The 27703-nt window shown below is 44.2% G+C and overlaps 1 protein-coding gene and 1 long non-coding RNA gene across 5 annotated transcripts in view; one reads left to right on the top strand and one right to left on the bottom strand.

Moving 5' to 3' along the window:
• Positions 1-948: 948 nt before the first annotated feature.
• On the top strand, positions 949-14500 carry LOC133072517 (uncharacterized). Its single transcript, XR_009696757.1, has 3 exons — positions 949-1094; positions 4719-4984; positions 14465-14500. It is a non-coding gene; the product is annotated as an uncharacterized LOC133072517 (long non-coding RNA).
• Positions 14501-19192: 4692 nt separating this feature from the next.
• Positions 19193-27703, bottom strand: part of CNOT4 (CCR4-NOT transcription complex subunit 4) — a 151254-nt gene continuing 142743 nt past the window's right edge. For 2 of the 4 annotated variants that reach the window (XM_061165868.1, XM_061165867.1), the window contains exons 11-12: positions 21261-21473; positions 19193-20588 (exon numbers count right to left, since the gene is read on the bottom strand). In XM_061165868.1, coding sequence (XP_061021851.1) covers positions 20287-20588; positions 21261-21473 — 515 coding nt within the window. In that variant the 3' untranslated portion in view covers positions 19193-20286. The remainder of the gene's footprint in view (positions 20589-21260; positions 21474-27703) is intronic. The other 2 variants (XM_061165870.1, XM_061165869.1) reach the window with 1 other exon arrangement.

The following is a 27703-nucleotide window of genomic DNA, read 5'->3' on the forward strand; positions in this document are numbered from 1 at the left end:
ACCTAGTATTCTTGATGGGAGAATCCCACGGACAGAGGAGCCTGGTGAGCAACAGCCCACAGGGAAGCAAATAGTTGGACACAACCGAGCAACTGAGCACATACACTACACCTTTGTAATGACATTTCTTCCATGAAAAGTGCCCATGGAGAAGGACCATGGGAGAATTTGGGGAGAGAGAAGTGAGAGTCTGAAATAGAACTTGTCTTTGCCATCCTTTCTAAACAAGTTTTGCACTTTGGTGGGACAAAATAGACTGATGTTGGAGCTGAGATAGGAGGGAGAGAAAGCACCAGAGATCAAAGGGGACAGTGGCTGCTAGACGGCTCAGGACGGCCCTGGGGCTCGAGTCACCTACTTCTTAGTCACTTGGCCTTTGGCCTGGGATCCAACTGGACAGTCTCAAAGGTCAGTCCTTACTGATGTCTGTTTCCTTCCTTCCCTCAGATCTGCTCTGGGTTGGAGCAAGGTGTGTAGAGGGCTGGGAAGTGGGGGTGGGACACAGCTGCTGATACCAAAGCAGCAGCACAGGGAACCTCCTGGTGGTCCGGAGGTTATGACTTTGCCCTCCCACTGCCAAGGGCATGGGTTCAAACCCTGGATGGGGAACTAAGATCCCTGCCCCTCACCCCAACTCCCACCCCCAACATAGCAGCAGCACAATCAGGCTTAGCAAGGTGGCTTTGTGGAGGAGGAGGAAAAGGAAGCTATTAAAGGATTGTGTCAACAGCTCTGAAAACTATAAACAGGAGGGGGGTGTGGGAGGGGGCCGTTCTGTTGAGGGTGACTGAAGAGTGAGCCACCCAGGCTGAACTCGGAGGTGTAGTCAGGTCCGTGTCTCACGGAAGTTTCTTTTCAGGAAACTTGCACACACCTGCATAAGTCTACACACCCTCCTTCTGATACTGTCTGGTTTCAGCTTTGACTTTTTTTTTCTTTCCCAGGATCAGGAAAGTGCAAAGGGCTAGACCCTCATCCACCCTGTGTCTGATGTCCTGGAAAAATCTCAAAGCCACTCTGATTGCTGCTGGAGATGTGAACAAGTTTCCTGAGCAATGCCACTCCCTGGACTGACACTCAGAAGAATTTGAGGGGTAGGTTCAGAAGTCCCCAGAGGGGGTCTAAGAGGTCCAGAGTCATCAAGTCAAGCACACTTCTCCTAAGACAGTCTGGGAGAAATGACTTCAGTGGCCAAGACACCCTCATTGACCAGAGGGTCTCTGGTGGATGCTGTGAGTGTGTGTTTGGAGGATGGGGGGCAGGGGAAGGATGATGAACTCGAAATGATGGAGCAGGGCAGGTAGAAATCAAAAGGCATTGTAATAGTAGCTTCAGTGGCAGTGAAACAGAGCGAGATCTGATGGTCCTTGCCACTCCCCCCACCATGTCCTCTGCCTGCCTTTTGTCAATGGAAAAACTTTAGTGAAAGAATAACTTAATCAGAGAAATGAGAACATATAAAAACAAAGGAGAACAGTCAAAGGAGACTAAATAATAAAAATGTAGTCATTAGGCATAGTCAAGGACTTTGAGTTATTTCTCAAGGGCTATAGATAATATTCTGAGCCATATCCTGGGAGCTGTCTTATAGGTACTAGAACACGAGGTGCAGAATTTAACCACACAGTGACCAGACTGTACCCAGGACATGAGCTGCCACAATTCTGAGAATTGGCCACAAAGAAATGGGAACAAATGGACCCTGGAACTGAAGGTTAATTGTACCTAAAACAACCAAGATGATGCTGGTCAGACCACTGACGACCGATTTGAAGATGACTGTTAGAGATGACGGTGCTGTTTCTGCATGAAACAATCTGTCTATAAAAGCTTTCACCCCTGCTTTTTAGGGGGTAAGGGTGGAGCTGGCTTTTGCACAGATATCCGCCCCCTGCTCCCCACCAGTTGCTGGCATCTGAAATAAAGCAAACTCTCCTCTCCACTAACATGGCCTGTTTATTAGTTTTTGAGAGGCAAGCAGCCTCTTTCATTAAAAGTAGGTGTCTGGGGCAGGCATGTTAAATTTTAGGCTGAAGGACTTCCCTGAGGGTCCAGTAGTTAGGACTCCATGCTTCCACTGAGGGGACACGGGTTCAATCCCTGGTCAAGGAACTAAGATCCCATATACCACAAGCCCCCCCCTCCCACCAAATTTTTTTAGGCTTAAACCAGACACTCTAAAAACATACGTGGAGGCTCAGAAGCCTGGCAAATCAGAAGTAGAGTGGCATAAAATGAACAAGTCATGGCAGGAGCATTTTAATAAACTAGGACGCAGGCCAGGAGAACCCTTGTGTAAGAGCCTCTTGAGGGACCTGTCACTCAGGCCTGACCTCCCCTCCTGCCTCAGACATGGCGACCAGCAGCCTCACCAGGCACCCTTCTGGCAGTGAAGCCCTGACCCCCATTGTCTCCTGGACCCAAAAGGAGTTGTTTTCATGCAACAGCAACACGGTATCCTGCTCCCCAACACAGAAACAGCCTGGCACTCTGGACCGTCATCACACCTCCAGTAATTAGCTTAGAAAAGTGTTCTCAGGCCAGTGACCACTCTGGGAACCCAATTTGTGCCCTTAGCCCTTTAGATGACTTGAATGAAAAAAAATTCAACAAAATGGATTTTAGAGGAACAAAGAAAGATGTCCTGCTGGATCTTGTCGGTTCAGGGAGGGATGGGGGAGGTTGTGCAGTGAGGACTGGAGGGGGTGGGGCTGAAGGCGCAGAGGTTACACGCCTGCCTGCACTCTCTTCCGTTGTCCTGCGTGTCCCCATTGAAGCGGCTCCCATAGCCATTCAAAGGATGGCTCTGCTGGGGGTGAAACCAGGTCACAGTCCCAGCGGACGGCACTTTGGCTGATTTTACACTTGATGACACACTTTCTTCCATAATTGTTTCCTGGCATAGAGATACAGAAATTGCTTCACTCAGCTCTGCATCCATGCAAAATCCCTTCAGCCGTGTCTGACTCTTTGTGACCCTGTGGACTGTAGCCCGCCAGGCTTCTCTGTCCATGGGATTCTCCAGGCAAGAATACTGGAGTGGGCTGCCATGCCCTCCTCCAGGGGATCTTCCCCATCCAGGGATCAAACCCTTGTCTCTTATGTCTCCTACTTTGGTAGGTGGGTTCTTTACCTCTAGTGCCACCTGGGAAGCCCCTCACTCAGCTCTAGGCCTGACCAATGAAGATGAAACAGACACACATCCCGACTTGGGGACAGTGGGAACTGCCAAGCGACTTCAGAGATCATTTGGGATGCTCTGTGATCGAAATGTCTGTGGGTTTTTCTGCTCGGAAATATGACTTCTGCTGGAAGTCATAATAGGACTGGAGAGCTGTTCTCTTGGACATGAGTTCTCTTAGTTCTGGCATTTCCTCTGAGTCCTTCTAACAAGCCCCAGGGCCCAGGCCACTGCCTTTCTCCTTTCAGCTCTGACATCACCCAGGCAGGCTCAGGCCACTCTCTGGGCCCCAGTGCTGAGTGGGGTGTCAGCTAACAGGCCGCACTGTGCTGTTCCGTCCCTGGGAAGGCAGTGCTGCAATCTGGAGTCCCTGAGGGTGGGCGAGCACACTGTGAACCCTTTCAATGCCAGTGGGACTGGCCAGGGCCTCACAGAACCCTTGAGCCCTCCGAGGATGTTTTCCGCAGGGCAGTGAGTGCAGCTAACCCTAATCTTACCGCTGAGGTCAAGTGGGGTCCTGCCTGCTAAGTAGCATCAAAGACTAAAAAGCCATCGCAGGGCTCCCAGCCAGCCTTCTCCGGACTGACCCAGATAATTCCTTCCCTGTTCCCTACTTGGCGGAGAGGGAGGGGCCTCCTTTGCGTCCTGACCTTGCAGTCAGGCGGAGCCTGTGTGATGGAGAGCAAGGGGAAGCAGTGACACCCAGTGGCGAAATCATCACCATCTCGCTCCAACTGGCCTGAACCCTGAACAGACCTCATCTCCCCAGTTCTGGGCTTGGGTCCTGTCCATGGTGCTGACATCCTGGAGTGGGGAGGAAAGGCAAGCTGACTGGAAGGTGCCAGAAGGGCCTGACATGTGACATCTGCAGCCCCAAGGGAAGCCCATGAAGCCACTCCTGGCTCCCAAGTGCCTCTCCCAGGACCAGCCCGCTTCTCTCCACTCTCCCCAGGTATTACCCAGGGAGGTGGCCCTACACAGGAAGAGGTGTGTGGGGCTGATGGACAGGACTGGGCTGGGGACGCAGAGCTACCTTCCTGCCCTTTACTCCGTCAACTCACCACCCCTATAGCTGGGGCTTTCAGAGGGAAAGTCTCAAGCTGGACCACGCCCTGATCTGTGTGCCCGAAGGCCCAGGCAGTCCACCGGGGCCGAGGGGGGGGGGTGGTCCTGGTCACTGTGAGGTCAAGCTACCATACTGGAATTTTTCCTTCAGCCCAGGGAGTGGTGGGCTTCCCTCTAGCTCAGTTGGCAAAGAATCTGCCTGCAATACAGGAGACTCAGTTTCGATCCTGGGGTCGGGAAGACTCCCCTGGAGAAGGAAATGGCAACCCACCCCAGTTCTCTTGCCTGGAGAATCCCATGGACAGAGGAGCCTGGTGGGCTACAATCTGTGGGGTCACAAAGAGTCAGACATGACTTGGCGACCAAACCACCACCACCACCCGGGAGTGATGGGCTGAGGGTGCTGCCTGTGGCCCAGAGTCTGGATCCAGTGACTGATTTCTTTCCCCCATATTTATTACCGGTGACTTAGAGTCCTCTGGCTTGGTTTTCACTTGTCAGCGGCCAACATCACTCAGCTCCTGCAGAGGTGGGCTTCGTCCCCTGGAGCGGCCTCCTGCCGGCCACCCTCCCGCCCTGCCCAGGGTGCTGGCTGGTTCCTCCTATGCAGCCAGGCTCTCAGCCGTGCCTGGGCCTTGAGCCGGCTCCCTCAAGCCCCACGTCCTGGCCCTTCTGCCCACTCGATGCCCAGTGACTGGATGGCTACCTGGACTCCACTTGCCTGACGACAGGGGGATGGTGAGACCAGACCTGACTCCCATAGCCCATCAGTGCCTCTCGTTAGATGGTAAACGGGTTCCTGGTGATACAGGAGTGGGGAGCACCCTGTGTGACTGGAAATTAGCTACAACTGGGCAGCAGACTGCCCTCGCTGGCTTTTATCCTCAAAGGCAGGGGAAAGCAGTGGAGGGACATGCCATAGGAGAAAGCGCCCCTCCCCGAGTCGGGTGAAGACGGGGGAGAGGGCCCACCCGCCCCTCAGAAGCAGAGAAAACATCCGAGTCTGGAGAGCAAGACAGTGCTGAGCGCCAAGACACAACCTCATGGCGGGCCCCCACAGATGGAGTCCTGGGTCCCTCTTGTCTCCCTCCCTCCCTTTTCTCCCACTTCATCCTTCATCGCAGGGACGCCTCCTCAGGCCAATTGGCAGGCCAGAGTTTCCCCTCTGGAGTCTTCACCAGGGGCCCTGCCAGCAGCTCCAGGGGCCAAGGGGCCTGCACTCTGCTCAGGCCTCGCAAGACACGCCTCCCCGAGGTGGGGACCCAGGAGAGCCGGGATCCCCAGAGAGCTGGGAGGAGCAGCAGCATGATCCCTGCTGTCCTGGGCTCCCACTCTGCCTGCCGAGGCAGCAGGGAGGTATCCTGGGCAGGCTGCCTTGTGGAGACTTCTCCCCGATCCCCCAACCCCATCCCCATCCCCACCCCGGGTTCTTTGGTGAGCGAGGCAGGAGACGGAGCTGTCGCTCACTCAGCCATCCGTCCTGTCTTCTCCATCCCATCGTCACCCTCTGGAGAGTGCAAGCCCCTGGCTGAGATCCGACTTCAGGCTCTGTCCCTGTCAGCAGCTGTCCCCGTATCAACAGAAAGATCTTTCTAACTTGCCGCATCCTGTGCCTTAAGGGAACTGAACTTAAGGAAGAAGATGTCCTAAGAAGGGTATGAGGATGAATGAGGAACAGGATACTCTGTGTCCCTATAAACCTCTAGAGAGAAGACAGGCTGCCTGCCCATGTCAGGAGCATGGTTGAGGGACCCTGCACCCTTGACATGGGCAGGCCCCGGGCACACACACAAAACGAGGCCTATACACCCCCCCATGCCCACTGATGGGTTACACATCCCACTGACGCGCTGTGACTAAGTCCGTCCGGTCATTCCACCCTGACACTCGCACCTTCATAACAACCTGGGAGCCAGCTTGCATTTGGGATTCTCTGCCTCCTGGGATTTTGTGCTCAAATGCACAGGCAGAGCAGAGCAGGCCTCAACTCAACTCACAGCTCCACCCTGCTGAGTGGGCTTCTCATTGAAATCAGAAGTGTGAACCAATATATAATTAAGAGTGAGGGTTAATGATAAAACTTCTAGTGTTATTTGCAAAGGAGATGAAGAATCTCACACGTTTTTCAGAAAAATTAGTCTCCACTGACCACGTCCATGTCCTCACACTCCAGGCACTTCTTACCCCTCTGTGATCGCTCGGCTACCTTCCCTCCCTAAAGGTCGTCAGTGACCCCAAATGTCTAATTGGCCAACTGTGTTGTCGTCATCCTAACTAACCTCCGTAGCGTTTGATCTAATTGACCATGATACTCTTTCCTCTCTTTGCTTCCATAAAGCCATTTCCCCACCCTGGTTCTTCTTTCCTCTCTGTCTCCTCCAGTCTCACAAAACTGATGTTCTCCAAAAGCCTGCTTAGGGTTCTCTTTTTGTTTTTTTCTCCTCACTCTTACTGAATGATTTCAGTTCCATACTACCCACCCCTGAAGTGTCATCTCTAACTCTATGCTCTTCCCTGATATCCTGTGTGTGTGTGCACATGCACGTGTGTGCATGAACACATGTATTTTGTCCACTGTAGATTATACCACCCAGCATCAAACTCCTCCTTCCCTTCCTCTTCAGCCAACACACACATAGCTGTGTGTAAACCAAAGACCTCTGTCATCTCTGCTTCCTTCTTCCTTGATCTTTTCACCCAGACACAAGTCCTGGCAACTACCTCTCAGGAATGTCTTTTCAACTTAAATCACTCTTATTGGGGTAAAATTTAATTATTCTTTTCTTCTTTAAACTCATTATCTCAATTCATATGCATGTGCACTTTCTTACCAGGACAAATGCTTTGTTTTTCTCTCTCTCTTTTTTAAAGTCAAATATGCATAACATGAAATTTACCATTTGAATCCTGAGTGTACAGTTCAGTGGCATGAAATACGTTCATACTGCTCAGCTATCCATCTCCAGAACTTTCTCATTATCCCAAACTGAAATGGTACCCATTCAACAGGAACTCCTCACCCCCTTTCCCCAGGCCCTAGTAATCGGTATTCTGCTTTCTCTACGGTTCTGACGATGTTAGGCCTCTCATGTAAGTGGAATCATATAATATTTGTCCTTTTGTGTCTGGCTTATTCTCAGCAGTTTCTACAATTTTTCATTATTTATTTTTAAATTTTTATTGGAGTATAGTTGCTTTACAATGTTGTGCTACTTTCCGCTGTACAGTAAAAGTGAATCAGCTATACAGATACACATATCTGCTCTTTTTTACTTCCTTCCCCTTTTACTCACCACCGAGCATTGAGCAGAGTTCTCTGTGCTATATATTAGGCTCTCATTAGTTATCTATTTTATACACAGTATCAACAGTGTATATATGTCAACCCGAATCTTGCAATTCATCAGTAGTTTTTTAACTGGTTTCATTATGTATAGGGCTTCCCAGGTGGTACAGTGATAAAATACCCCACTGCCAATGCAGGAGATGCAGGTTCAATCCCTGGGTCTGGAAGATCCCTTGGAGAAGGAAATGGCAATCTGCTATTCTTGCCTGGAGAATTCTGTGGACAGAGGAGCCTGGTGGGCTACAGTCCATGGGGACACGACTGAGCAATTAACACACACACACATTACATCTTGTTTTTCTTCTCCAACACTTTTGGTACAGCACAATCCAAATTACCTTTCTAAGACATGAAAAGACTCTTTCACACTGACTACAAGAGAAAATCCCCAGTCTTTGGGATGGTGGTCAAGGCCTTTCAAAACCTGGCCACCACCTACCTTTCCAGCGTCACTTCTTGCTACTCCCACACCACCAGGTAAGTCCTCCTATGCCTTTCTCAAGGGTCCTGCACCTGCCACCTCCTCTGCTTGGAATATCATATCCTCCCTGTCCTTTCTGTCCTCCTTCAAACCTTTGGTCTTCACTTAGCAAGCTCTACTCATCCTTTGAAGCCCAACTTCTGTGTTTCTTCCCCGGGGAAGTTGGCCTTGACCTTCCAATACTGATCCAGTCCCTCCCTCTACCATGCTACTAGATCACTGTGCACATCTAGGTTTTACGTATTTTCTATTATATTTCTCATTCAAAACACTTTAAGAAATATTAATGTCAGTCTCCCCTTTGAGTCTGTAACTTTAGTGGTCGAGAACATATCCTTTCCTTTCCTTTAGGGCACTCTAGCTGGTGGGTACTCAGTAAAATGTAAGTTCAAGGAATAAACAAGCAAAATATTCATCCATCTATGTGGGGTTACAATTGAGCCTTCTTTTTTTTTTTTTTTTTGGCTGCATGTGGGATCTTAGTCCTCTGACCAGGGATTGAACCCATACCCTCTGCACTGGAAGCACAGAGTCTTAATCACTGGACCACCAGGGACGTCCCAGCCTTCTTTGATATATAAGGACACATTTGGTGATCCCTAAAAGTCTTCTTAGATACAGGATTCTGAAACACACTTGAGATACCCTGCCATATACCATGTAGGAGCATCTGCTCCCAACATGAAAACCTGGAATAACAGTGGTTATCACAACAGCTGCTTATGACTAGAAGCTCTTTAAGTGTCAAATATAATAAGGGTAATTACTCAAAGCTGTCATCTTGATTGTCTGAGGCAATCAAACCCAAAGCAGTGGCTTTTCCCCAGGAGGGTTGGTAGCAGAATTCAAACCTAGAAGTCACTTGAACTGAAGGTCTTCTTGAAAGGAAACTGTGGGTGCTATTCCCAGGGGGAGTGACAGTCACAATGCAGCGTGGCCTGTGGAGGGCTGTCTAGGAGGCTCCTTGACCGACACTGACGAAATCCACGTGACCATAAGTGTATGCCCATGTTCCCAGCCATCAGCCTGCCACTTGACAGCAGTATTTCAGGCGAAGAAAGCATGGTAGCAGTAAATCATTACACACTCTTTCTTGGTATTTGCATTGTACTTCCTTTTCAAAGCATGCTCATTTACAATATTTCATTCAAGCCTCACGGCCACATGAGTATAAAGATCTTGATGTGTAGATGAAGAGGCCAGCACTGGTACAGTGGTCTTCCCAAGGCCATGGAGTCAGCAGTAGCACTTTTTGCTGTTTCATATCAGGGGTTTCTCAACTAGATTATGGTTATTAATACATACGTGGCAATGATTCTCCCCTAGTCTATTGTTGATCTAATTTTGTTTATAGTGTTTGTTTTATAAGTCTTAAATTTAGGTTTAGTAAATGAATCAATATTTTTTCTTTTGGGTCTTACATTTTGCTTATAAATGCTTTCCTTACCATAGGGTGATAAACATATTCTTCTGCACTTTTTTTCTTCGCCAAGCCACAAAGCTTGTGGGATCTTAATTCCCTGACGTGCATGCATGCTCAGTCATGTTCAGCTCTTTGTGACCCCATGGTCTGTAGCCTGCCAGGCTCCTCTGCCCCTGGAATTTTCCAGGCAAGACTACTGGAGTGGATTGCCATTTCCTTCTCCAGGGCTTAATTCCCTGACCAGGGATCAAACCCCAGACCCCATGAGTGGAATCCTGGAGTCCTAACCACTGAAGCACTAGAGAATTCCTTCCTCTGCGTTTTTTGATATGAGTGCATAGTCACTACTGAACTGTTTGTTTAATGGTCAGCAGTATCACTCAAGTATGAATTCTAAGAAAGAAGGAGTTATGTCTGTTTTATTACCAACTGTATCCCTAGGGCATATCACAGCCTAGTACCTCTGGCTCAAGAAATATTTTGAATGGAAAAAAAAAAAAGAATTAAGGGGATACTATTAACAAGAGAACATAGATACCCCTGGAAGAAAATCAATATATGAAATTTGATTATTGTGAATTTTATTTTAATAATTCTGCATATAGTCTATTACAGTTTACACTCAGTTTTGAATTCTGGAGATTGCCAACTTCTGCAGCAATCCTAAAATAATAATAAAATCTTAAATGTTGGAAGCAGCTTTCGGGATCAGGGAGAGGTCCAACTTCTTGGTTGGTATGGCACCACCACCAACCCTGCCCCCGCCTTCGGCTCTGCCCTGAGAAGAAACTGTTTAGTGCGTGTGCACAACCTCATTGGCAGCAAGCCCTGTCCCAGGAGACCAGCGCATGGCTTAAGAACATCCCCTGCTGCTGGCCTTCTCTGGGACCGAAACTGGTGGTAAGAGCACCACTCTCCCAAAGCACCAACCCCAGGGTTTCTGCCATGTCTATTTCCTAAAAGTCCAGGTACTCTCTTCTGCCTGCTTGCCTTTCTTTGCTGTAAGACTGTTAAGTATTTGGGGACGACATCAAATTATTCTGATTGGGTCCATTTCAGATATATGCTAACCTCAACTAGGCCCTTGCTACTTGTTTACCACTCTTTTTATCCATTTTTTTTTTTTAAACCTTCATGCTACATTTTCCTAAGTGCTAATTAAACATTTTGTCGGTTAAGCTCTAAACCCTGAGTCTACCCCTGGCCTCCTTATTATACTGAGCTTATGGGTTCTCTTAAAATTTCTTGTCTTGTGTATAAATGAAATATTGCTGTGCATCTGAAATATTTTAAGTCAACTATACTTAAATAAATGGAGAAGGAAATGGCAGCCCACTCCAGTGATCTTGCTTGGAGAATCCCATGGACAGAGGAGCCTGGTGGGCTATAGTACACGGGGTCGCAAGAGTCGGACATGACTTAGTGACTAAACCACCACCATACTTAAATAAAACATATATGTTAAAAAAAGAAAAGATTTCTTGTTTTTAACCTCGAAACCCTCTCTCGTATTTGCTACTACTAATATCTTGGAGGAAAAAATATCCCTCTTTCTATGAGTAAACCTCCACATGTGCTCTTGATTGAATTCGGCTTTCTTGTTCAAATTTCCTTTTCCAGGTAGTTTTGTCTTCTCTGACTTCTAAAAGGCTTATGACTTCCTCAGGGACAGGCGGGGAGGGGGTGGGGGGGCGGTGGGGTGGCGGCAGGCAGGAAGCTGCTTGTCCTCTAATTTGGCCTCTGAAATTGTGTTGTCATCATCTCTTCATCAAACGTCTTGGCCATTCATCTCTCTTAATTCTTTAATTCCTACTCATTCTTTAGCCTACTGCAACTGACTTTCAGTACCTCCTCTGAATTAAAACCAGTCCCTTGAAGATCATTACTGATCACCTACCAATAAAATTTAATAGCAGCCCACCACCCAAAGTTTCTTTCCTTCTCTCATTTATGCCAACAAAATGGCAGTCAGTATGCTAAGCCCTGGGAACATGTGGACAAAAAGAAAGAAAACATTACTAAGGGTAAGAAAGGTACCAAGGACTACCAAAACTTGAGAGCAAGCCTCAAGGAGCAGATTACCAGGGTGAAGATAAGATTGGTGTGGATATTCCAAGTTGAGAGAACAGAAAGGCACGGAACAGTCTTGTGAAACAGAATATCACTGTGCGTTGGGAAGGCACTGGCTACCACCCTAGCGAAACTTAAACTTCATTATGAATGTGTTGGGAGTGGGGGTTTTGGAGAGTTTTGAAGGGAAGTGACATGACCCATTTTAGCTGCTCTAAACCACAGGTGCCAGCTTTGTTGACAATCATCAGACCCACATCCTGCTACCCTTTTCTCTGCATCACAGTTCTCAGAGTGCCTCCAACAGGATCCCAGGCTAGGCCCTGCTGGTAAGAGGCCCAAAAGTAAAATCTGAAAGGTGAGAAAGAAAAAGTCTTACTCCTAGAATCAGCAGCTATGGGCAGGTCGCTGGCCACTGGCAAACACAGGGTTTTGGTGGCCACTTCCCGCAGCCTCCTGAGAATCACCAACTTAGCGCTGCAGGCAGTTGAGAGGGAGCTCTTGGGTGAAGGCTTTCCTCGGACCCCAGCAATTCCAGATCTCCTGCAAGCCAGAGAGGTCCTCCTAGCCTTTCCTCTCCCAGCCTTCCTGGGGGTTGTGAAACCCCTGGTTTCCTGGTGAAAGCCTCATACAGGATACCATTTTCAGTAAGTCTTGCCTAGAAACAGTCCTACATTGACACCATATACTCAGTTCTTTGTCAGACCACTCATCTCTATTTCCCCCCAGATTTCTATCTCACTTCTCTCCACTATAAAGATGATGCCAAAACTATACTTTCTAACCTCTGGCTTTTCCTCTTAAGTTCTGCATCCAAATTTCCAACTATTTCCTGGACACGTCCATCTTGATGACCTGCGGAAACCTCGAACTTGACACATTCAATAAAAGTCACCTTCTTTTCAAACTAGTTCCTTTTCATGAGTCCACAGTTCTTTTAAGCACAATGCAGTTATTTATTTATTATTTATTCCAGTTATCTGGCTGCAAACCACAGCCATACTAAATTTTACTCTCCTTCAGGTAAACATTTATTGAGAGGTTACTATGTGCCAGGCCCTTTGCTAAGCGCTGGGACTAGCATGGCTAACAGGTAGATATGGGGACCTCTCTGGTGGTCCATGGTTAAGACTATGTGCTTCCACTGAAGGGGTGGCAGGTTCAATCCCTGGTCAGGGAGCTATGACCCCACATGCCACTTGGTATGGCCTAAACAAACAAACAGGTAGGTGTTTTCCTTGCTCTCAGAACTTACAGTCTAGTGGAAACTTCTAGAAACTTCAACATGTTTCTGAATTTTTTTTTTAATCCTTAATCTGTCACTGGGAAAAATTCAAGATTCTGAAATATCTTTTGAATTATTTCCCCTTCTCATTTTCTCACCCCTTATTAATCGGTAACCTTCACCTGGACTATTTCTCTTGTTTCCTAGCTAGACCTCTTATTTTATTGTGGACTTTCCTATGTTTTGATGGAACAACATGCACACACCTTATTCCATAAAAAATTTCAGGCGGTCATCAACAGTCCCTTTGAGGCAAAACCCCAGACTCTTGGGGTTTTTCATTAACCTAAAGAATCTCACTTCAGTGTCTCTCCCATCTTCATCATTCCTGCCTAGGGCTATGTATTTACAAAGAACAATCTTATAATGTCTCTCTCCTAAAACAGAAACTGGAAACAGGCTCATTTCCAACAAAATCAGAGTCCAGGACTCTTGCAGGCCTTCTTTCTCACAAATCCCCTGCACAATCCCAGGTTCCTTCCAAACTGAAATGTAGTCCCTAAACATGGCCTATGCAATCTCATCACAAGGCCTTTCTTTGTTCAGGCTGTGTCCTCACCCAAGTCTTAGTTTATCCAAAGCTCGCATTTCTTTGAGCTGGTTTGACATTTCATACATTAGACATTCACATCCAGTCTTAGTTTTTAATTTTTATTTGTTTATTTATTTATTTGGAGGATGGCATGTTAGATCTCATTTCCCTGACTGGAGATCTAACCTGCGCCCCCAGCAGTGGAAGCACGAAGTCTTAATCACTAGACCACTGGAGAAGTCCACAGTCTTAGAGTTGACTATTCAGACTTTTTCAGAGTAAGAGAATAGGAATCACCTTATTTTTGTACCTCCTGAAGCACCTGGCATAATGCCCAGCCCAAAGTAGATGTTTGGAAACAAATGTTAGACTTTATTAAACTCAAATTTCTCCTTTACATCCCAGACTCAGTTGTGCCCTTCATCCTTTTTCCTCTCCTACATAACTGTCCTTCAAATATTTGAAAACAATTACCTTGTTCCTTTTTCTTATCTGCCCCCAATCCAAGAGACACTGGCTAACTTGGTAGTCTATGTAAACAAAACTCAACATAAGCACAACATAGTCAAGAAGTCCCTCAGAATTCTATTTCCCAACCAACCTTTGACTCACACTCTATGATTTGGGACAAGCAGTATCTCTTCACACCCTTCATTTCACCACCACTTTGCTAAAATAAGGAAGAAAGAAAAATAAAACAAGGAGGAAGCAGGCAATTCCATCCTTATCTCAGTCATTTTACAAATATAAACAAGAAAGGCGGCAAACACAACACTTGGAGTTTCAGAACAGAAAGGGAGGATGAGCAAAGTAATGGATAAATGCAGCTGAGAATGGGTGACAGCAAGCTTTAGCTCTGCTATTAAATCTGTGACCCAGGACAAGACTCAACTTCTCTGGGTCTGTTTATGTAGTTTTTGCATATTAAGGAGACTGATAAAAACCAAGGAATTCACATCTGGACTGTATGCAATCTTCTGGACCTTAGGTATTTTATTAATATTTATCTGTTTTGCAAATACTAAAGCTGAAAACAAAAATATCCCACAGATCATTGTTTCTCTTTGTTGTTGTTTTTCAGTGATTCAGTCGTGTCTGTCTCTGCAACCCCGTGGACTGCAGCACGCCAGGCTTCCCTGTCCTTCACCATCTCCCAGGACTTGCTCAAAGTTATGTCCATTGAGTCAGTGATGCCATCCAACCATCTTATCCTCTGTCATCCCCTTCTCCTGCTTTCAATCTTTCCCAGCATCAGGGTCTTTTCTAGAGTCGGCTTTTTCTCTTTAAATTCTCTTAATTATTTATGAGCCTTAGTTTTAAAATCACCCAGCCTACACAAAAATATTCTATTTGAACTATTAACCTCTATTGGTCATATATACCTACTCCCATCAACTCAGGAGGGAAGCTGTAGAAGGAAGTGCAAGGACTCCATTTACAAACACCCGCATAACATACTCAGTTTCCTTCAGAGATGGAGCAAGTGCCGAATACTTTAGAATGGCCAATTCTTATGAGATGTGCCTTGAACATTTGGGCCAATGTTTATGTTCTTTCTCAAATTATTTGGGTTACCACCAATGGAAACTGTTATCTTACCCTTTAAAGGCATTTCCCCCCCCATAATCATGTACTCTCTTCTTTAAATCAATTTGTTCAGTGGCAATTTTAGAAATGAATTTTCAAAGGCAGTTCTTTCCAGTAGGAAATTGCCCGCATGTCTAAAAGCTATGTCTAGACTAAGTTAATAATGTGTTAAGCACAAAGAACTGAGTACTGATTTTTGTGACAAAATAAGTATTTGGTTTTGAAAGAATTCATGCTAACGTCCTCAGTCATCTTCCACTTGGATAGATCTCTTGAGTGGAAATAGCCATATCTGACAAAGGATATGTTTCATGATTATGTTTAAAGTATATAAGCTGTCAACTCTTTAAAGTTTACATACCCTAAATATAATAAGGAGCTTAAATCAAATGATGATGGTAAAAACTTGATAGAAAACTTGAATAACATGTGCAGTGGATGCCACGTCTTTAAATTCAGGCAGGTGGTGGAGAGTGCTAACTATATTCAGCTCTGTCATGGGTTGTCATGGCATAATCCTTGTGGATACACACTGTTAACACTTATTACCTGCTCACAAAATATAATCCATACAGCGCCAAGGGGAGGCTATTTCCTCCTCTGCAATTTCCAGAATTGCTCTAACTCAGGGTAGCCTAGAAAATGACCCACATCCATCTGACTTGCTATGTCCCCTAAAACTGCAGTAAATGCGGACATCTAGTTCAACATTTTAATCATTAAAATAATCCCCTGTATGATAAGCTTTGGGAAAACAAACTAATGATTGTAAATCAAAAGAGCTTCATTGGAAAAGAGGATATTAAAAAGAGAGAAACCACTTCAAGGTTAACAGAACAAACACGTGGGCAGGTGCCATTCAAACCATATATATACATATATATATATACACAACATGGTGGCTAGTGCTTGTTCCTCTACTGCCTAAAAATCTATGCCGGTTAGCTTAGAAAATCAGGGCACAAAACTGGACTAAGATGGTAGATTAAACCTACATACTTAACTTAAAATTAGAATAAAGAAAAAAGCAGGGAGACCCTGAGAGGAGATGACAGAGCAAAATGCGGTGACCAAGAAAGCAGCAGTTTGAGTCACCTGGCTGGTGAGAAACTTCACGCTAGCAGCAGAGATGCTGAGACCCAACACCATTCACACCACAGACCCCTCAGGGGCACACACTGCCAGGTGCCCTGAGAAGCAAGGATAAAATGTGTGGGGCGGGGCTAAAGTAAAGCTTACTGAGAAAGCTGTTTCAAGAAGTTAGTTCCCTAGATTCAATCCCCCACTCCACACCATAGTGCAACCACACGTTTCTTAAATGGACAGGTTATTTACTTGGAGACAATCTCTGGAGAGAAAAGGACTGAAAACAAGGATGAAGTAAACATTCTCATAATGAATACAGAGACTACCATAGCAGCTCTGGCCTCAGACCCTCACCAGCCACCATGAGACTCTTCTCTAGACAATCTGACCAGCCCAGGAGAAAAAGCCCAAAGACACTGACAATAGGTCTTCCCCAACAGAGCCCATCCAGACTTCCCCAAAGTGAAGTTTAAAGTTGGCATGCCTTCCTGTTTACAAAACTTCCTGTCAGCTTTTTAGTCTTATTCATGAGCGGATAAGAGTTACCAGGGATCTGCGAAGTCTCTAATGTGAAAGACAGAGATCAGAGCAAAGAGGTAAAACCAACTGGGAGAAACAGACACAACGCAAGGAGAAGACAGCTACATGTATAAACAAACTCGAGATAAAACTTCCTAGAAAGAGCAAAAGACCGAGCTGGCAAATTGGAAAAAAAAGGCGAAAGTCCAGAGTAAGGGCATTTTTAGAAAGGGAGAACAGTGAAAATAACTGCAAGAAATTCACTCGTGAAATAAGTCAAGAAAATTTCCTAGAACTGAAGGATGTGAGTCACCGGGTTTTAAAAACCTAGTGTGTATCCACTGTGTTCAGCATAGACCCATACCAAGGAACACAGAAGACAATTTCTACAAGCTTCCTGAGAGAGAGAGAGAGACAAAAGGACTACATACGAGTGGCTCTGAATTTTTTTTAACAGTAATACTGGAAGCAAGAAGACAAGAGAGTAAGGCCTTCAAAGTTCTAAAGGGAAAAATATCTACAATTTTCTGTATCAACAATTTACTGTTTATCAACTGAAACAGTATTTTCAGGTATGCAAAATACTAAAATATTTATTTCCCATGTGCATTTCTCAAGGAGTTTCTGGAAGATGTCACTCCAACAAAATTAGAGGAAAAAAGACCAAGATATGGCATACAGGAATACAGGGGGGAAAAGACCCAAGAAAGGAGACAGGTGAAGGGAACACTAGGAATGTCGGCAGTGCACCAGATCTAAGAATTGTGAGCCCAGAGACAGACATTGAGGGCTGTCAGTACCAAGATTCCTACTGCTGTTATGCCAGCAGACCGCCTAAATTGGTTTGGTCCAGATTCTTTTTTGCACTTATCTGATTTTGACCAAATCTAATGAAATTTCTGTTCTCCCCTCCATGCCCTGGTGAATTGGTCAGCTGATGCTTCTTTTAAACCATCCCATTCCCATAGGTTGGGCTTTGATCAACTCCAGAGGACTGGAGGGAAACCAGAGAGCTCACACACAGGAAAGAGAGCAGACTACTTGCATCAGTGTCTCTGCCAGACGCCCAGGGTCAGACTGACGGCAGCCCTGTCAGATGCCCTGCTGGCATCCTTCTCCAGGGTTCACTCATGGCCTTGCATCGTCTTCCCCAGAACTGGCTTTTATAAATTATCAGTGAAACTAAAGCCAAACTATGACCTAGAGAATCTGTTCAATTTATCTTCTAAAAGCCTGGATCTGATGGTGATAATACTGCTCTTCCTTACACATTTAGGTTTTGCTTTGCAACTTAGCTTTTTAAAAAAATGAAACAATGCATTATTCAGGGATATGTATGTCATGGCAAGATTTTAAAAAGAAAGATTAGCACAGATATCAAGATTATGGTTGTCTGTTGATGGGAAGGAAAGAAAACTGGAAAGGGAGAGATAGGAGGTCTTTCACGATATTATAGGTTCTAACTTAGGTAGTAGGCATAGAGGGTTTTATTATTTTTTAAATGGTATTTATATAAGGTCTTCTGTATGTATGATTCATTAAGCACATACACAATCATAGCACAGCCATGCAAGATAGAATTGCCCTCCTTTTACATTTTTATTGATATACCAACTCCCCTGGCCTGAATGCCCCAAAGCCTTGATTATAATTCACGACTACCTGATATTACTTGTGTGTTGGGCCACCACTCTGCAGCACAAAGTGAAGATTTAGGCAACTGAAGCAAAGCTTACAGACTAAAGAAAGCCTACAGCCTTAGTCTTCTCCTATCACAGGTTACATTGTGGTTAATTTTTTAAAACACAATTTGCTGTTCACCCAGTCATATCTACTTGTGGTGACATGTATCTGAGACAATCTGCTTCACATTCTTCAAAGATTGTTAAAAAAAATTTTGGTATCAAATGGAAGTACATATTAAAGGTAAGAAGGAGGACAATCAACCCGAAAAAAACCAGAACGTAAAATCTCAAAAGATTTACTTAATTCATCCCACAAAGATCTGCTTAATGGAGGTAGCTGGAAATATACCAACTCCAGCTTTGAACTTCTGAATGTAACCCAAATCACGCAGACTTCTAGCAAGCTCATCGTCTCCGACGGTCAGTGGTGTGACTCTCTCTCCCTCCTAGACCCTCCCTAGGACAGCTGGTCACGAAAGACTCCTCTGCGGGTTTCCTGCATCAGTGTTCCCGATCTCCTTCCCGTCAGAGCACGCACACGTGCTGCTGCTACGTGGGTGGCACCCCGCCTGCTGGTCCTGCCAGCCTCCCCGAGGCCGCCAACGTCTCAGCACGACACAGCCTATGTGCTCCTTTGTGGCACGTGAGGCCTCTCAGTTGCGAAGGTGTGGCCCACACAATGCAACAGCACAAAGATGAATCTTCTACTGAAAGCCACTGGGAGAGGAACTCTTGAAGATAAGATGGGCTGATCATCACACATGGCAACGCCTGACAGTAAGATTACTTTTTTTTTCTAGTTTCTTCTTCTAACCCATCTTCCCTATTGCTGAAGATGTAAAATCCATGGAAACACCGGATGACTGTTACCATGAAATGTTTCAAATTCACATGCAACAAAATGGAAAAACAAAAACAAGAACAACCCAATGGTCATCATCAAGTTTTCTGTTTTATTTAAGATTTTAGTTTTAATTCTGAAGAAAGAGGTACATTTCCTTTTTTTTTTTTTAGTTTTAGCATCAGGTTATAACCAGGTTTCTGTTTTCTTTTCTCCTGTCTTTTCAATACTGCACAAACGTCCAGAAACTACAGGGTTAAGTAAAAGCTGCAGGCAAGGAGGTCAGAGATTTGCTCCTGATGGTGATCAGATGGCCCCAGAGCAGTGCTATCTCAGAGTGCCCTTAGTCAGGTGAATTTACGGTAAAAAGAAAAAAAGATTCTGACAGAGGAGAAAGATTGACAAAATCACTTATATTTCAGCTCTTATATATTATGCATAGGTATTAAATCTGTGAATACTTTTTTTCTTTAAAACATCTGAATTTATTTTAAATCTAAAGTCAAAATTTTTTCTCCTTTAAAAAAAATCACTTCTCCCCTCCTTATAAACTCTTTAGCAACAGGCCAGTTACTACTACAGATCAATTTATCTTTCCATCAACTTCCAATAAATTCTTAAGCTTAACAACACAATCAAGTCCTCTCCATCAACTTGCCAAAAGAATTAAAAATTAAATTAAAAGCATTTTCCCTGCAATAGTGATAAGCTGAATACAAGATGGATGCCAGGACCACTGCTTTCCCCCATGCATTTAGCAATCTCATTTCAACCTGGTTTTCAAACTTCTGCAGTTGATAATGCATTTACTTCACCTTTCCTAGAGATTAATCGTCATTTTCTGCTAAGCAGATTATATCATTATTATGCGCAACAGACAAACAGTAATTTTCTAAGTTTCGAGACTGCCCTTTGATTTCTTTTTTTTTCCTCCTTAAAAAGGCATTTTTAGAAAACATTCAACAGTGTCACTTGAATGCTGGATCAACAGAAACTTTTACATTAAAAAAAAGGATGGTAATGACCCTGTGATCGCATTGCATCTGGGGGTAGGGAGAAAAAAAAAATTGATCAGGAACTGGATTCTTCAGAACGTAAGAGATGAGAAGGGAGCTGTGGGTGGGCTGAGAGGGAGAAAACAGGGTGGGACAAATCCTGCATTTTCTAATGAATTCTCCTCTTTCCCTAGTGGCGGTCCAGTGTTGAACTCTGTAATAAATCTGTGGGGGTTTTGCTGGGGGGTCTGAAGGCTGTCTGAAAGCCTGGGGGTGGGGAGTGAAAGCTGGAAGGGTTTGAAGGAGGAGGGTAGGGGTTCCAGCTGGCTCTGTGCAGAGGGATCTGTGTGCTGAAGGGGGCGCTGTGGTGGGTTTGTGACGGAGCGGCAGTGGGGCCGTCCATCTCTGTGAGGGCCTGAAGGGATTTTAGCCAGTGTGGAGGATTGTCATCTTGAAGAGAGTCTAAACTGTTTCCTGAAGATGCTGGAATACCTAAGGAGAGAAAACAAAACAAGAAGGAAGATGGTGAGTCTGTGCAGAGAGAATAAGAAATTCATCAAACAAAAAATTTTAAGGAGCTTAGTTTGTCCAAAAAGAAATGCAATTTTCAACTCCGTCCAAATAAGACGTTCTCAGGCTTACGTTGCTTTTATCCTCCACCCACAACGACCACGATTTATTGTCACACAAACCCATGCCTCCTCTTCAACTATACAGACATTATCCCCCCGTGTCACAGAGGCAGAGTTGCAAAAACCAGTCCCCAAGATTGTATTTCCCAATTGTGCTTCTCCTTCTCTAGCAGGGATACACGGACCAGATAGCCTTATAATAGAGAGCTTTATGTTTTAAAGTGGAGTATGTTCCTTTAAGAGGATAAGTCAGATCCTTTTGTACTTTGAGACCTACAAAATACACGCATGCTGTCAGACGTGAGCACCTACTGACATCAAAGGAAGCAACCTAGGTACAAAACGCCTTATTACACAACTAGGCCAACAGAGTTAACAACTGAGGCTACGTGACCCCAGAGGATCAAAGAAGCTGCCACACACTTGTGACTTTGGGGGAAGATTATGTTGACGAGACCTCTGCTTTTAGAACATCTGTGCTAAAACACCAAACCAGTGGCAGTCAGTGGAGCTGAAGGAGCGAGAAAGTTACCTGTGATGATGGCTGGGTCTGTCCAGCTGCCAGGGCGGTCCCAACTCGGGCTGTCGGTGGTGGCAGTGTTGGACGCTGGTGCACTGTGGTTGGCGTTGGAGGGGGAGGAAGAATTGGGCAGTCCACCAAAGTTGATGTTAATGTTGGGTAGAAGTGCCCTTAGCCCGTCCTGCCATTCCTTCATATTTAAACTCTCTACAGAACTGCTGTTGTCTGGGAGATTTACCAACAAAAAAATGAAAGATAAAAAAAAAAATAAAAAGCTGACGTTAGAAACATATGTTGTTCTTTCGTGGTTAAGCGGGAGGAGAATTATTCTTTCTTTATTGAGCATCTAGAAAAGGTTGTCCTAGCAAGATAAACTTAGTTAGGATTTTGCTCGTGAACTCGGAGCCCCTGAAATCAGTGAGGAAAAACTTGCTCAAGGATCAGGAGAGGGAGCTTCTTGTCCTGACAGACGCTTCACCAGTTGCTTTTGTAAGCCAACAGTCCAGTTTAAAGACTCAGTGCTCCAGAGCATAATTTGGTTCCAGCTACATTATGAAGTTTCAGTTAGTGGGGCATGTAGCCAGCTGAGCTGATTTATGCTATACACAAAAAAAGCAAGCCTGTGAAGTTCAGTATAGGCTTGTATAGTTCAGTAATGAGCCCATTAAATGAAAAAAAAAAAAGCCATTTTATGAAAAACAAACATAAGCCAATAGAAAAAAAACAATTTAAGTTCTTCCTGATTATAAAACTGATCATGTATTTCGGAGGAGAAAGGCGTAATGAATAGGCTTTTGAATCCGAAAAGAGTATTTTTCTATTAGTCACAAAGGCCAAAGAGGCAGGGGTGAAGCTACCCTTTAAATGGAATCATTTCCAGTGGCCTGCCCACTCTGTCCTTAACGGTTCTACCAATCATTCACAACACAAGACCTGGAGTCCTATGGTTGGTTTCCTGGTTCTATTTATAAATAGCATCAAATATGATATAATGCTATCAAGATAAAAAGGCTTTCATAAATTGTGACTAAACTCACTTGATCTGCTACCATCCAGAATCCACATGGCATATAAGCAATTGCCTGGGGGAGGGGAAGGGTGAAATGTAATTACTACTTAGAATAACTGTCTTATTGAGACTAGGATGGCAGGTCAAACTACGAACTGCAGTTCTTGAGAAGAGCACAGAAAACTGAGTTCTACAGAATTGATGAGAAATCACCACTAATGATGATGATGACGACAACAATGACACTTTATCAGGTACAGTCTAGGCTATTTGGTGAATTTAGTTTTCTTTTTATAATTTTTCCCTTGCCCCAATCACTGACCTATGCTAAATTAAAACGTTTCAGTCAGTGATGCTTTTAACCCTAATGACGTTATTTATAAGAAGATAGAAACTACAACTAAATGCAGTAAGTCATCTCTGAATTTACTAAAATGAAGAAAAAGCAATCAACACCATACGAGTCAGTAGAAAGGAAAATAAATTCTTCAAACAAAATTCAATTCACCATCAGTGTAATTTCCTAAGGCTCATCCTTCTATTTGCATCCTACCTCACACTTGCACTATGTTGAACAATTCACAAAGCACTCTCACAGTCATTATTTCATTTGCTGCTCATGTTCTGAGGTATGCAGAGCAGGAGGTATAGCGTGCATTTAACAGATAAAGGAACAGACTCTAGAATAATTTGTCCAAGTCACATAACTTATATAGTCAACACTTGAAAGTCAGACCTTATCTGAGATTTTTTTTTTTTAAGTAACACCAAGCTCTAGATTTTGTATAGACTATTTGCCTTGTATTTGTATAGACTATTATTTAGTTTTCTTAACAAGTTAAATGCTTAAGGCAAATCCCAGGGGCCTGTGAGACCCATGATGAAAAGGAAGCAAAAAATTACAGAAATATTATAGAATGTCCATCAGTCATGACTTGGAGAAGAAATATTTCACTAAAGGAACAAATGAGACTTGGCAGCCAGGATGAAAAAATTCTAATCGACAACACAACCATCAGTCTCCTCTTGGCTCCAACTGCATGAGGCATTAACAAAATCACACTAATAAAGTCCTAGAACACTCTCAATTACAAGGTTTGGTGGCTAAGGCACATTCTAACCTTGAAAGTAGTCACACTGTCAGACTGAATAACTTAACTTGGTTTCAGTTCAATTCAGTTCAGTTGCTCAGTTGTGTCCGACTCTTTGCAACCCCATGAACCGCAGCACGCCAAGCCTCCCTGTCCATCACCAACTCCTGGAGTCCACCCAAACCCATGTCCATTGAGTCGGTGATGCCATCCAACCATCTCATCCTCTGTCATCCCCTTCTCCTCCCGCCCTCAATCTTCCCCAGCATCAGGGTCTTTTCCAATGAGTCAGCTCTTCACATCAGGTGGCCAAAGTATTGGAGTTTCAGCTTCAACATCAATCCTTCCAATGAACACCCAGGACTGATCTCCTTTAGGATGGACTGGTTGGATCTCCTTGTAGTCCAAGGGACTCTCAAGATTTCCGTTAACCAAAAATTGAATTCTAAATAAGGAAAACTTCACAGGAGGGGAAAAAAAAATCTCCCCAATATAAAAAGGTGATGTACAACTACATGGGAAAACTTCAAGAAAGATTAATGCCCTAGAACTTTAGGTAGCCAAACTCAACAAGAAGCCTATTAAAATAAACTGAGGTTCCCTCTTCTACTTCACAGGGAAAAAGCAAAAAAACAAAAACAACAACAACAAGAAAAAAAACAACCCTGTAACTTAGTAAAAACCCATCTTCTCCTTACTTTTGCTTTACATTTAGTGAAGGCTGGAAATAAGGAACGCATTAACAGAATAACATTTGCATCTATATAAAGTTTATCTGAAAATTAGTATTTATCTGAAAACTAGTATTACAATAAAATCAAAGATAACTGCTCACAGGCAGGAGGTATATGGGAACTTTTTGTACTCCACTCAATTTTGCTGTGAACTTAAAAAGTCCTCTAAGAAATAACATCTATTTTCTTTGATTTTAGGCTAATGAAATCAAGCAAGAGTATGTTAGCCAAAGACACTCACAGACGGCACATGATATAGAAACTACGAGGAACGTGGATCCTCCCAAGGCGAACTATGATTACAAAATACCTTGGGAAATAAACTGGCTAGTTTATAATTCTTACAATCTTGCCAGAAAACAAAATCATGTATGTGCCTAGACATCATGGGAGCCCAATAGCATGGCTGGCTGGCTTGCAGTGAAGTTGCAAGTGTCACAGGAAGTGGACTGACATCATTAGCTCAGGGTATGGGACCACTCTTCTCAGTTGCTTGCAAAAAGAAGTTTTCTTCACTGTTTTGTCTACTATTGCTATGCCAAGTGTTGGCACAAAGAAAGGCCAAGAAAAAGGAAATCAGATAAATCCATCAAAACTTCTACAGACACATCTGTAACCACCTACTCTACCTCCCTGCCCACATTCCCACCCCACCTCTGGCCCAAATCTGTTCTGGCTGAGAGGGCTTCTGGTAATTCCATTCCTTGCAATACATAGAGCAGGGCAGATGAACCTTGGCACAACTGACATTCAGGAGAAATGACAGTTCGTTTCTCACCACGCGGGGGCTGTCCTCTGCCCTGGAGGCGTTGAGCAGCACTGCCGGATGCTAGTGGCTCCTGTGCACAGCCGCCGCCCCCCCAATTCGGACAGTGAGAAATGTCTCCAGACATTGCCGAATAGCTACTGGGGTGTGGAGAGGCAAAATTACCCCTTGTTGACAACCACTGACACAAAGGAAGTTGATTCCTTTGTTTCTAAGATTCTAAATAATTCCATTCGAATACACAACTCCTTTTAAATAGCAACCTGGATGCAACCTGATGCGACTTCATTTCCCTTTGCTTATACAGGACTTCACACTGGCATATAAATTCACTATGTACAAGTCAATAGCTGTAATGGAGAAAACACTGGGCTGAAAATTGCAGATGGACTCTATAAGACAACCGTAATTAACATAACCTTGAACATATAAGTGCATGCAAGTCTCTTAATATGCCAGGACCCTATTTTATAACATCTGCTTTTTTCTCTTATAAGGAACAAATAAGAGAAGGAAGGGCTTCCCTGGTGGCTCAGAGGTTAAAGCGTCTGCCTCCAATGCGGGAGACCCGGGTTCGATCCCTGGGTCGGGAAGAACTCCTGGAGAAGGAAATGGTAACCTACTCCAGTATTCTTGCCTGGAGAATCCCATGGACGGAGAAGCCAGGAAGGCTACAGTCCACGGGGTTGCAAAGAGTCGAACACGACTGAGTCACTTCACTTCAAGAGAAGGAAAAGCAATTTGAAGCCCATTTACTACTTGATAAATGTCTAACAACAATTTTTTTTTAAATACTCAATACTGAATAGATTAGTAGTTTCAGAAAAGCCAATGTAAGAACATTTCCCAGTTGCCAGAAAGTGGCTCTGTGCACAATAGTTTCCTCCCAGGAATGTAGAGCTAACATCCAGCATTCTCCCAGAGGTGCTATGCAGTCAACCTAACTAATAAGCCTTCTTACCACCAACACAGTACAAAGACAAACAAGACATGAGAACAACCTTTAAGTTTATTCTGTAAGCAGGGACTTCCCTGGTGGTCCAGAGCCTAAGACCCTGTGCTCCCAATGCAGGAGGCCCAGGTTTGATCCCTGGTCAGGGAACTGGATCTCACACGCCACAACTAAGTCCTGGAGCAGCCAAATAAATAAACAACAATAAACTTACCATAAGCAAACTACAATGAAAATCATGTCACTGAACACACTTTATACTAAACAATACTAATTTTAGTGTTAATGTATTTAATTAGAAGTAGCATAATACATTTGGAGAAGGAAATGGCAACAACCCACTGCAGTATTCTTGCCTGGAGAATCCCAGGGATGGGGGAGCCTGGTGGGCTGCCGTCTATGGGGTCGCACAGAGTCGGACGCGACTGAAGTGACTTAGCAGCAGCAGCATGATACATTCGGCTTCCTTGGTGGCTCAAATGGTAAAGTATCTGCCTGAACTATGGGAGACCTGGGTTCGATCCCTGGGTTGGAGAGATCCCCTGGAGGAGGACATGGCAGCCCACTCCAGTATTCTTGCCTGGAGAATCCCATGGACAAAGGAGCCTGGAAGGCTACAGTCCATGTGGTCACAGAGTCAGACACGACTGACTAAACACAGCACAGCGTGATACATTAGGGAAGGATTGTGTATTTTTAAGGGACTGCTGATATGTTTAAATGTTTTATGATGTTAAAATTTTAGTTTCAATTTACAATTTTCAAATATGTACAAAACCACTATTTTCGGTTCTAAACAATTCGAGGGCAGGAGAGCAGGTGAAGTTGTTTATAGTAGTTTTATTTTTTAGAACAGAACTCAAAGACAGAATTTAAAGTACTTTCAAGATGCCTTCTCACATTCTCATACTTCACTGTGTAAGAAACATCAGTATACTTCGATTTACCTAGCTCAGAACACATTTTATTAAGGAAGAAATTATAGTTAAAATTCTGCCAGTTTGCTGATAGCCTAAGACTAGGTCCATAACAAGCCGGTCATCACGCATTAAAGCAAGATGACAAGTCTAGTTTTTAGCAACAACAGAAAATGTATGTGTTAAGGCTGCCAAAATAAAAATCAAAGCAACTATTTAGTGAATGCCTACAGTACACAGGGAGGACAAAGCCCTTATGTCTTAACTCCTGTTCTTAAGCAGCTTAACGTCTAGATGGTGAGACAACGCAAACATGGGAAAAAGTTCAACAACCGCAGCCTGAAAAACCAACAGAAGAAATGCCATGGGGTTGTACATGATTAACAAATGCTATAAAAGTTTAGTAAAAAGAGAGGCTAGGTAGGCACACGTGTAGAAATGTGGGTGAAAAAGAGTTGCAGTCTCTCATTCATGGAGGCTAAAGTTCACAGATGCCCTGAGCCTGAAAAATCCATGACAGGTTAAAACTATCTTTGGCGTTTTTATATACCTAGCCCAACTATTTGCTAGAAAATACACATAAAGACACATTTTATAAGCAATGATTATAACATATTACAAAATCAAGTTAAGCTGTGTTCTGACATCAGGCCTTTCACAGAAAACCAAGAGCAGGAAAAGATGAATGGCTTTAGGTAAGAGCACAAGTTACAGCAGTCAAGGGGATTTCTCTCCTTCCTGTTCCTCAGATTAACTGCAATGTGTTATTATAAAATGCAAAACTTCGCTACAGAGAACAAGACTGTGGGGAAATCTGCTCCTTATGATACATCATCACTGGTGATAAGCCAATGACTTCTTCTGGCTTGCATGAAATCTTTATCTAAGACAGAAATTTTCAAATTGGTTATACAGACTGCAAAACCACCTTAGGAGCCACTGAGGAAGAAGTTAAGGGGATAAGGGTAGAAGGACAACACATCTGC

The sequence above is a fragment of the Dama dama genome, chromosome 18 (genome assembly GCF_033118175.1).
Source record: "Dama dama isolate Ldn47 chromosome 18, ASM3311817v1, whole genome shotgun sequence".
In the NCBI taxonomy this organism is placed as follows: Eukaryota; Metazoa; Chordata; class Mammalia; order Artiodactyla; family Cervidae; genus Dama; species Dama dama.